This window comes from Eumetopias jubatus, unplaced genomic scaffold (assembly GCF_037043125.1).
Source record: "Eumetopias jubatus isolate StellerSeaLion01/CBP00866 unplaced genomic scaffold, mEumJub1_p1.0 scaffold_2, whole genome shotgun sequence".
NCBI lineage: Eukaryota > Metazoa > Chordata > Mammalia > Carnivora > Otariidae > Eumetopias > Eumetopias jubatus.
Window position 1 is genome coordinate 118,273,457 of NW_028274808.1, and position 12,422 is coordinate 118,285,878.

Consider the following 12,422-nt stretch of genomic DNA (forward strand, 5'->3'; position numbering starts at 1 on the left):
CAGAACAAACTGGAAAGCTAAAAACACTTCCTAGATTCCATTCCAACTAGAGTTCTAGATGTAAAATTAGAGTCTGGCAAGTAGATGAACTTGTCTGAAATTTCAAAAGCAGATGTGAGTCACAGGCCATCTCCCTGCTATTTTTGGCTGTTTGCTGTTGGGAGGGAAGGCCCAGGAGATGCCAGTCCTAGTCTTCAGAACTGTGGGTGTGGGGAGGGACTTAACAGCCGTCCGTGGTGACAGCCAGACTCAGCATTGTCAAGTCATATCACCAGCTCTGTGGCTGTCAAGAAGCAGTTGAGGGAAGTGGTGAACATATTCTGTTCCTTGTCCAGGCAGCTTCCAGATCCCAGCTTCCTCTGGGTCACAGCTACAGTGGTGTTCTTGAACTCCATAGTTCTTGGAGGGCCTTCAGATTGTAGCAAAAATAGTACATTCCTCAGTGGTTCATTTGCTAGTGTTCTAGATGTCATTCCTGGAGGCCCAGTCTAGAACCTGCACTTCTAGCCCTTTCAACATTCTCTAGCCTTTAAATAATTCACTTAATTCCCTGTGTAAAAGCTCTTCCTGTTTAAAATACCTGAAGTGGTTCCAATTTTCTGTACTGACTGATTAATATGTTTGCTATAGGGCCTTGGTCACCTAAGCTGGATCTCTTCCATTTCTTTTGATGGGAAATGAAACCATGAGATTAGATTCAGGGGTTTGCAGTGATGTGAATGCCTTCAGTGAGACTCCACCCTCTGCAGTTGCCATAGACCCTCCACCCCCGCCACATTTGAGTTTGTTACTCATTGACTAGATTATCTCTGAATTCTCTTGCTCTACATGTAACATAAAATACTTCTTCACTTAAAACATCTACAGAATATGTTCTGTAACAAAGGATTGCTGAATATCTATTTACTATTTACTAGCCCTGTTGATAACTGGTAGGCCAGTGACTCTTGGTCAGTACACAAACACCAATGATAGAAGAGATCTTTCCTCTGGGAGAAAAGGTTTTATATCTTTTTCCACACAAAGCCTAGGAGCATCGTATGTGGGAAAATGGAGCTACTTATATATGCACTTGTGTAATGAGGAAATGTTCTCAGTATTTTGTAGTCATGTGTCATACATGTTAAGAAGAGTATAATTGTGATAAGTTTTAAAGAGTTTTTAACAGCCTTCTAAAGTCATTGAGTATCTCTTGTCCATATAATAAAAGCTCTTTACCTTTTCTAGAAATCTCTTTTATTTTTCTACAGTTTATATGAAGGATTAAAAGGCTTGAATTTGGCAATGTCCCTTATCTGTGCTTTTCAGTAGAGTATTTGTATGCTTTTTTCTCAAGAAAAATCTTATAAAAGGAAGATAAAACATGGGGGGGTACTTTATTGGGACTATGTGGTGTACTTAATACTATATTAAGATTTTCTGTGACATAGCCATTATCACCATTTACTGTTGGAAAAAAACCTATCCAGACTGGCTAAGTAACTTGCCCAAAATGGCCCAACTAGGAGGCAGTGACCCAAGGATTTACATTCAGGGTTTTCATCTCCATTTTCCTCTGACTGCTCCACATTTTTGCACCATTATCCTCATTATACTCTAATTAATATAAATGTGCAAAGAATTCCCTACATGCACTTTCCTTTTCTTTCCTCATCCCTTAATCATGTGGTTCTTCTGCCTGTAATGGTCTTTATTATTTTACAAGGCTAAGTCATCTTTCAAGATTTGATTCAAGTATCACTTGACCCCTTGCCACGCTGGGCAAGACCTCCTCTCCCTGTTCAACTCTGCACCTGCACTTTTCCCACCATAATTAAATTACCTGAAGGTAATACTAACTGTTATAATAAACTCAAAAATCTCAGTACCTTAACATAGTAAAAGCTTATTTCTACTCATGTAAAGTCCAATCAGGTGTTCAACTGATGGCATTCTACTCAGGGATTGAGGAACCCAAATTCTCCTTATGTTATGGCTTTGTCATCCCCTAAGACCTTAAAAGTTCTTAGTTTCCAGGCATTGGACGGGAAAAGAGAAGGTATGTGTTGTATTGCATGGAGGTTTCTTATAGGTAAGGAATAGAAGTAGCATACATTACTTATGCTCACATTGCCTTGGCCACACCTCAGTGACTCACCACAAGGGAGGCTGGGAAATGTCTACTGTGTGCCCAGGCAGCACAGGAAACTGGTTTGATGAAACATACTAGTCTCCTTCCCTCCCTAAAGAATGGAGACTACATCTCAGTAATCTTTGTATCTCTTGTGCTTTACACACCACAGAAAATCAGTAAAAGTCTAATGAACTTCACTGACTGTGAAGGGTTGGAGTTGCTCTCTCATGTGCCTAATATCAAAACTCATCATTCTTTATTACGGTTGTTCAAGGAATGATCTATATCATTCTCTGACTAGGTTGCAACCTTTGAGTGTGGGAACCATGTCAGACTGTTCACTTTTTTTTTTTAGTGTTTTTTTTTAATTGAAGGATAGTTGACACACAATGTTACATTAGTTTCAGGTGTGCAACATAGTGATTCAACAAAGTCTATAAGTTATGCTATGCTCATCCACAGATATCATCTGTCACTACCATCTGTCACCATACAACATTATTGCAATGCCATTGACTATTCCGTATGCTGTACCTTTCATCCCTCAGACTGTGCATTCTTGAATCCTTACAACAAGGGCTAAAATCTGGCAAGAGCTTAATAGATGTTTGTTGAATGGGTGAATGAGTCCTCAGAGAGAAAAAAGAGGGACGGAGTTAGTCTACTTAAAGTTAGAAAATACTAATTGAGAAAGTGACATTTCAGTTAGATCTTGAATAACTAGTAGAATTTTACCAAGTAGAGAAACCAAAAAAATGAAACCCAGGCAGTGATAGTAGTGCTGTTTTGTTGTGATTTTATTTGCTTCATGAACAAACAGAAAACAATCAAATGTTTATAAGCTCAACTTTATTTTTATTCGGCATTCAAATACTACAACGAACTTCAGGAATAGGGAAGGAAAAATATATAACCTTACATTCTATATAATCATTCTGTTGACTAAAAAAAAAGGCACTAAAAACCTTGGCATTGATTTTTTAGCCACTAAAATATTATTTTCTGGATATCTTTGAGAAATATCAATACAGAGGCAGTGCTCTGATTGTTCATCCTCCAGGAAGATTTTGCACGGTGTCAAGAAGCTAGGGAAGCACTATAAGCCAAAGGTTCTTCATTACTGCTCATCAGAGTTTCTCCGAGCTGACTCTGCATCAAAATCACCTGTAGTATTGGTTAGGCTGCTTTTGGTGGCAGGTAACATGATATTCTGCCAAAATTGCCTTTGAAAATACAAGTTTACTTTTCACACACAAGATGTCTGGAGGTCAGTGTATCCAGGGTTTGTTCAGTAGCCCAGTGATATCAAGGTTTTTAGGTTGCTTTCCATGAGCTAATTAATCTTGACTTTTTCTTCATGGATAAATGATGGCTGCTAGAGTTCCAAGAAACACAGTCCCCGTCCTCAGCTCCATCCCCTACCACACACACATGCACACCATTTAAAGACAAAAACAGGAGATGAAAAAATACATACATACATACATACATAAAATTAAATTTTTTAAAAAGGAGAAGGTTTTTGCCTCTTTTTTTGGAATAAGGAAGATCATATCCAGTGGAGACCAACAGCCTTGCCCACAGATTTCATTGACGAGAAGTGAATCATGCTCAGTCCTAAACCAACAGCTGGCATAAAGGAATGGTGTTACAGAGACTGATTAAGACCAAGCATGATTTATCCCTAGGGGTGGGGAAGGTACACACTGGCATACCTGAGTAATGGCTCTTAGTAGGTAATAGGTTGTGTTGCCACACTTGGGGAGATTGACTCTCTGGAACTTCTGATTTCAGTAGGCCTAGAGGTAATATTTTAAACTTTCAATTAAATGCACTTGTCCTTGATAGGGAGAGAAATTAGAAAGGAGAGAAGCAAGTATTGGGTCCCTTCTTACCTAGGAATAAGTTCCTTTTATTCATATCTCATTACATGGTGTTTTATTTCACAATGATTCAGCCAAATCACTGTATCAGTTAACCAAATAGAATAACAGTTTTCCTTTGATTACCTGGTCTCGTGTGGTTGGCACACCTGACACTTTCAGATAAGGTCATTTTGTTCAGGGGAAACATTCTTAGTGATTTTAGTAATTAATACAAGGAAATTTTAAGTCCCACCCTTCACTTGACCTGAATTTCTCACCGCTAGATAGGTATCCTTTTGGGGATTGAACATTAGATCAGAGTTGATTAGCAGAGTCCAGAAACTGGAAGGTTTCTGTATGTTCTACAAAGACATACTTATATCAGACTGGAGAAGCTCCACTTTCAACATATGAGTGGATAAACATCAAAGGTAAGAATTTTTATTGTCATCATTACAGAGTACTTAATGAACAGTCATGGAGATGTTCTTTCAAATGTATGAATATAGCACATACAGTACTCCAGCCATGTGTATAAATTCTCATTAAGATTAGCCTATTAAGTGTTGGTCTGTCCCCAGCTCAGACAGAAAATAACAAGAATTACCAGACTTTATCTGTGTAATGATTCATTAACAGTAATTTAGCTGATGGCAGTAAGCATATTTTAGTTGACCAAGAGCCTATGGACATTCACAAATTGAGAGTTCTTTTATTTCCTCTGGAATATTACAGAAAACACTTTTAAACGTTTAGATTAATAAAATAATCTGAAAAAGAGAAGGGTGATTTAACAGACATCTTTCTGTATATGAAAGCATATTTACAGAAGTGAGGCTTTCAAAATGTGCTTCACTTGCCAGGAGGAATAGGGGTCAGTGGACAGGGTTCCTGCAGCTCCATCTTTATTGGTCCCATATGTTGGATTTCAGGATAGGGTTTTATTTGATGAAAGATTTCTTTGGGCTTAAAAAATATTTGAAAACCGCTATAGAAGATGTTAGGCACTTCCCCATCTTCTTTGAGAAACACAAAAACAAAAAACAAAATACCTTAAATTGTAGCAGTGGGATTAAGTTATCTAAAATGAAATTACCAGATTTTATCTCTGAAAAATATTATTACAGAGGAAAGCTTATCATTTTCTTTTCTCTAAATCTTTAAAAATTATATAAGTTTTTAAAAATGTATTTTGAATTGCATAAGAAAATCTTCTTATTATAAAAATCCTAACAATGCAAAAATATAGAGAATAAAAATGGAATTCCAGCCACTCTAATTTCATTTCCTTCCCCAAAGGCAACTACTATTAACAGACTTTTCCTATTTATTTACATACACATGTATATACATAATTGCTCATATTCTTGATCTGTTATTCTTGATCTACAATTTTCTCTCAAGTTTAGAGGAAGGATTTAGGAGACTGTTCTTTTCAAGTCCACGGTTCTATGATTTTGGTGGCATATGTCCCTCGTATTGCAACATGAAGCTGAAATTAAGCCAATATGGTTTCTAAGCATGTAGATCAATTCTGTAGGAAATTCTGTATACTGAGAATGTTAAAGAGAGGTTTGAGTGGCCAACAACCTTTGCATATGTTTTTAGAAAACCCTTGGGCTACTAACCTAGCAAGTAGGCAATCACAGCAGTCATAACAGCCATATCCTTTGGCTTAGGTCAAACCACATTCTTCTACTGAAAACTATATTTGAGTCACAGGACTTTGATTAAATTAACAGGATTTACTGAATTATGGAATCTGTAAAATTCCACCATTGGACATGAGATTAATTTTTTCTAATATGGTTTACTGTTGTGTATCGATCTGAATAACACAACATCTTGATTGAGAAGCAGAAAAAAAACTTGGTTCTGTTTATTGGCACTTTTAGTATTTATCTAAAATGTGCTCTGCCTTCCTACTTCTCAGCACCATTTTTTAGATACAAAAGTCTCTCAAAGCATCTTAGTTTAACTGAATTTTTTTAAAAGGAGAGCTCCTTAAGCCTTAGAATCTTAAGGCATATTTAAATGGCAAGTTGTCACTTACCCAATTAATAATTCAGAATATGTAAATAGTATTTGTCATGAGAACAGGTTACAAGTTCTCATTTCATTTATTTTGCCACCAATGTTGTGTAACCTAAGTGGATTAGTAAATTTTTTTTGTTTATAATAAACTGTGTAACAGTCATAACAATGGGAAAGAGTAAAGCTGAAGATAATACAAGATAAAAAATAAAAATATTATAGGATGTGTTAAAGTTTGGAACTTACAATTAATTATAGCCAAACTTACAATTAACTGTAGCTAAATATGGTGGATTTTTAAACAAAATATTACAGCAAAAAATATAAAAGTATAATGCAGTGATTTGGTAGAAATGACATGAAGTCAAAGATATAAAGAATTCTCTCATTTGACAAAATTTTTATACAGTTTTACTATGACACTTGGCTGATACTGGCTGTGTTAATTGAAAATAGTTATTTAGCTTCTCTAGGCTTTAGTTTCTCATGTGAATATTAAAGAGATTGAACCAGGTAATATCTAAAGGCCTTTCCAACTTTTATTATTCCATTAAACTGTGATTCTTTATTACTAGGAAACCATCTACTTTCTCCATATTTCCCCACTTTTTATTTTTCCATTCAAGACACCCAAGCATCTCAGTTTAACAGCTTTCTTGAAGCTTTACTGGGATGAAAGATTTGAAAAGACTTTAATGAACACAATGAAAAAACAATTGTCTCATTTAAATAGCAATATTGAAAATGAAGCATTTCATTTAAATTAACTTTCTGGATAACTAACACCTATTTTATTGAATACCACATTTTTTTAAACATTCTCTTTACATTTCTAAGTCATACTATATACTTTTAATGACTCTTTTTTTTCCTCAAAGATTCTATTTATTTATTTGAGAGATAGAGAGCATGAGAGGGAAGAGGGTCAGAGGGAGAAGCAGACTCCCCGCTGAGCAGGGAGCCCGATGTGGGACTTGATCCCGGGTCTCCAGGATCATGACCCGAGCCGAAGGCAGTCGCTTAACCAACTGAGCCACCCAGGCGCCCTACTTTAATGACTCTTAAAACAGAAAATATTAGCACATCATTTTTTTTTCTTTTCGTTTTCTTGAAGATGTAAAATCACCTTCCTAAATATCTGTTATTATACAGGGGATCTTTCAGGGCAATTCAGGTATAAAGGTTCTTACTGAGACTTCATTTGGTGGCAAGTGACAGAAATCCAACTCAAACTGGTAAGGAATTATTGGCTTACCTATAACTGAAAAGGAACTGCTTCCAGGTGTATCAACAATGTGGTTATTAATTTGAGGCTTTCCTTTTCTCTCCTTCCATATTAAGGATCTGCTTTGCTCTGTGGTCACTTCATTCTTTGGAAGGCTTCTCTGTACATCACAAGGATTTTCAATAGTGAGTCTGGGCTTAGCAACCCCAATGGAAAGAAAGCTCTTTCTCAATGGTTCCAGGGAATGCATTAAAACTGACTCTCATTAGCCAGGTATGGATCACATGCTCATGCCTGAAACAATCAGTGTGACTGGGAAAGAATTTCTCTCTTTGGCCAGGCCTGTCCTCATCTCCAGAGCATTGGTAGAGCATGGGGATTGGGAAGGTGAGGAGGACATGAGTTTCATATGAACAACATGGTTGGAGAATAGAGGAGATGGGGATTAGACAAAAGAAAATTAGTATGCTGGTACCAAAAAGTCAGGAAGAAAGATGCTTGGCAAGCCAAAACTGCAAATAAGGAAAAGATATTTATCCCCACATTTTATTGCCTTAAATTGCTATCTTTCCATCTCTTTCCTGTCAAATATCACTCATGCTTCTCTCAATTTGCCTCTATCACAATTCTCTTCCTGCATTTTAACTTACAACATCTTATCTTCTGAGGGTTTGGAAACCAGATGAGCAAAGTCATTTGAATTGTTTTAGAAGTAAGAGTTTAGTGAGCCCTGAGGGAGTACTTGAGAGCTTCTCTGTAAGTAAGGAGTATAAACTCTACTTTTTAATGGGTTTCATGACGTATCTTAGACTCCTTAAAAGGTCATTTTTGCATATTTTCTGATTCCTTTGACAAAACTGTCTTCTTGGTAGGGGATACACTATTGTAATTTCAAGACTCAATGACTATGAACAGTAAGTGCCATGAACATGGTTGCTTTAAAATAAAGGTTACATTTTTTCATTTTCCTAAATTTAAGTGGGTTTCTAAAGTGAGACAGGTGATATAAGTGTTCTTTTAGAAATGGAAATATAGCAGAGAGTAAACAATCAGAACTGGCCAGTTGTAAATTGTTTTCCTGGGGTTACTAAATACTAGTATTTTATTTTACCTTTTCTCTCTGCAGTAACTCTCTGATCTCAAATAAGTACTTTGGTGTCCATGGTGGAGATTATAGGAGAATAGGGAATTTGGGGGGAATGCAAAAACTATATAAATTCCCACAAATAGCATATACTGAGCAACATGCCAAATTTTGATTGTTTACATTGGAAGAGACTTAGAATAACTAATAAAATAAATTTTTAAGGCTTCATTTTAGCCAATAGATTGTCTATTAAAAATAATCATTTATACTTGTTGGCTGTTTAAAAATATTCTTCATAAATGGCAGAATTGGCTGATTTTGGAAATTTAATAAAGGAGGTGATTCTAGACACTGCCCAAGAGTTCCTATGTAATTCTACTAACGAGATAGATGAAGAAATGACAATGATGAGTGTTACATCCACCTCAAGAAGTTAGCCTTGAAAGAAAGAGGTAAAAGGCACTATCAAAGAAAATCAATGGGATTAAGTCATAAACTCTTCAAGATGGGAGGGACCTTGTCCTACTTAATAAAGAAAACAAAAAGAATCATAGAGGTTTGTATTAGGGAGAAGGATTTGAGTGACTCATAACCACCACTATTGAATGTTTACCATGTGCATGGTTGGAACCACTCATCTCCATTTTATAGATAAGGAATTAGTTACAAGGAGGCTAAGAATTTTGGTATATGATGGGACTAGACTACAGACCCAGCTTTGTTCAACTCCAGACCCAGTAGACATCACCACTTACTATATGAGGGGGTCATTCTCTACACAGGGTGAAGGCCAAGTGCCATGATGTGGAACATGATATCCTAACTCTCCAGCCTCATTTCCATTGCCCTCAGCCTCCCACCGCATGCTTCAACAAAGTTTCCCCTTACATCCCACTGGCTTCCGTACCTCCATACCTTTAAGACAAGGGTTCTCTGAACCCAACATTTTTCCTGTCAAAATGCCATTCTTTCTCATGAGTCTAAATTTTGGAATGAGTTTATAAATTTTAAAAATCATATCTACATATATACATACTATATCATTATATGTACATGAGGTTTTTTGAGATGCCACTCTGGCAAACATTGTATTTTTTATGGAAGAAAAATAGTGGTGGTGGTGATAATGATGGTGGTAGTGATGGAAAGGATATAATTTTCTTTGGAATATTAAATGCAAACATCTTGGCACTTTGTTAAACAGAAAATGTTTCCTTGAGGCAGGGGTCCTGTCTAATTAATCCTTGTCTTTATGGCCTAGTATAGTGTGTGGCACATATTAGGTATGCAAATGTGTTAAATTAGATTATCCCTTCTCCCACATAATTTTCTCTTTGCTTCTACCAGGGTTTATAGTTCATGCCTCCATTAAAATATCATCATATTTGTTGCATTAGGAATAAGTTTGATTACTAGTAACAAGAATACTTGACTAACAGTGGTTTCAACAATTACTTCAAAGGTTGGCATCCAAGATTGAGGGAGCAATTCAGGGTTATTGTCAAGGAACCAGCTCCTCCTATCTTAATTATTCCCCTTAGTATAGGGCTTTTTATTCTCATGGTTGAGAGATGGCCACTGGCCTTCCGCATGGTGTATCTACATTCTAGGGAAGAGAAAGAGAAATGTTAGAGGACAAAGAGTAAACAGTATGATCCTCAAAAAGCCTTGCCTTATTCTCTGGGAATGAAAGCCCTCCCCTGGGACTCTCACTTATATCTCATTACACAGAACTGTGACACATGGCCACCTAGAGCTGCCAAAATGAATAGGAATTGGAGTTTTTGGCTTTTCAGCCTATAGCATGGGAAGCCAAGGGCAAAGAGATTTAAGTAGTTGTTTATGGAGTCAACCTATAGGTCTGTCCTACAAGTTTTTTTGTTACTTCATGTAAGTTTATTTTTCTTGGAATATTGTCAGCCTACAGAGAACAAATAATATGTTTTAGTAATCTTCAAATTACCCACAATGACTGTCAAGAGAGTAGATGTCTAAGACATTGTAGCTATTCAATCAATGTTGTATTATTTTCACTTTAACTTAGAAATATGAACCAGGCAGGAATTAGTGATTCTAGTTCCTCTGAAAATGATGGAATCCATAGATTTCTCTTCGGTGACTCATTTCAACATTGAAAAATTGCCTGGAGCTTTCCTGTTTCATCAAGTTGGCTCATTAGAGAGAACAATTTAACAGTAATATTGCTTGGAATATTTGAAGAATAACTCAGAAAACAGGGTGGGAAAGAAATATAAAAATATTAACAAGGCCTTTTTCAAGAGAGTTAAAGGTAAATAAGAATTAGATACACTATATTGTAAGTATAGATAAATAAGAATACAATACAATATATTGTAATCAAAGAAAAGATTAGCAGTTGAAACTTAAGAATAGAGACTCCTGGGTGGCTCAGTCAGTTGAACGTCTGCCTTTGGATCAGGTCATGGTCCCGGGGTCCTGGGCGAGTCCCCAGGCCGGCCTCCTAACTCAGTGGGAAGCCTACTTCTCCCTCTGCCTGCTGCTCCCCCTGCTCGTGTGCTCGCTCACACTTTCTCTCTCTGACAGATAAATAAATAAATAATTTTTTAAAAGAAAGTTAAGAATAATCCAATTTAAAGTATTTTAGACATTCAGAGTTCTAAGGGAAAAAATAAGTGCCATTCATTCATTTAAATTGCCCAAACTGCTGCTTAATTCATTCATGTAAATTTCCAACTTGTTCTATATCTATACTGTTTCTCCTTCAGAACAGATCCATTCCTCTTCCCTGTGTCATCTTATTTCTAATATAAATCATGGGGGATGAAGACAAAGTAATTGAATGTGAAGATTTGGAACCATCCACAGGAATGGATCATGCAGCTTCTACATATCAAGAAACACAGGTAAACCTATGACCAAATTTAGAACATTCCAACCATTTCCTTAAGGAAGGGACTGCATATTTCCAAATATATGATAAAATTGTATTCTCTTCATTATCCATCACTCAGTTAACAATTCTCCCCATTCTTAGTCCCCAGCCTCGTACAGTATGCGTGACTACCAGTTTTCCCAGTAGTCATTAGCAGCTTGACCCACATGAGGCTGGAAAAATAGAGAGCTTGTGAAATGCTTTGTGTTCCCAGCCTAACCCCTGGAATGGTTCTGGTTTCCCCCCCCCCCCTTTTTATCGCTTAAATTCAAGTAGATGAATGAATCTGAATCTGTTTTCACCACAAATAGTTCTCTTTTTCTGGCCCACTTTGATATATTTACCAACTATTGCCTTGAATGATATCTTAAATAGGCTAATTTTAAACCCAGTACTACAAAACAAAATGGAATACTATGTGACTCAAGCATTTATAATGTTACCAATAGGGACTTAATGGTAAATACTCCTAACATAGTTCTTGTTCCAAGTATTTACTCATTAGCTACTAATATAGCTATGCATTTCCACTGTAAAGTGTTAGCCTTGATTCTAGCAATAGAAATTTGATCTGTGATGTGATGGCTCAATAACTATAAAAATGTACAGCAAATATACAGTTTTAAGGATTCTTAAATTACTTTAAACACAGGAGGGAACAGTTATGAGCTCCAAAGCAACAGATGCCAAAGAACCAACAGAAGGAAGTAACCTCCTGAATAGCAGTGAAAAAAAGCTACAAAAAATACCAACTGAATCAAATAATTTGCAAAGACTGAGACGAGCATTTTCTTGTCCTCCACATGGTTATTTGGATAGAGGAATAACAAATGGTATGTAATTGGTAAAAAATTAATTCAGAAAGAGAGAGTAATAGATAACATTGTTATAATGAGAGACTCCAAAATAATATGGTTTAAAGGACAGAAAAAAGTTTACTTCTCTCACACACAAAAACTACTAGGTGAACAATTCACGTGGTAGATGGCTCTGCTCCACAAGTCATTGAGGGGCCCATGCAGACGGGTTCTACCATCTTCAACACGAGGCTGTTGCCACTACCATTCCAGCTAGCAGGCAGAGGAAAAGAGCAGAGATAAGGACATTATCCTTTTTTGTATCTGAGTAATTTCACAGGATTACATTAGGACTCCAATGAGAAAAATGATTGAGAAATCACTTGT

General features: G+C 36.5%; 1 protein-coding gene across 3 annotated transcripts in view; it reads left to right on the forward strand.

Annotated features, from left to right (window-relative positions):
* SLC9B2 (solute carrier family 9 member B2) overlaps positions 1 to 12,422 on the forward strand; it is a 49,190-nt gene that overhangs the window by 1,314 nt on the left and 35,454 nt on the right. For all 3 annotated transcript variants that reach the window (XM_028091216.2, XM_028091214.2, XM_028091217.2), the window contains exons 2-3: positions 11,072 to 11,209; positions 11,891 to 12,071. In XM_028091216.2, the coding sequence (XP_027947017.1) occupies positions 11,120 to 11,209; positions 11,891 to 12,071 (271 nt within the window). In that variant the 5' untranslated portion in view covers positions 11,072 to 11,119. The remainder of the gene's footprint in view (positions 1 to 11,071; positions 11,210 to 11,890; positions 12,072 to 12,422) is intronic.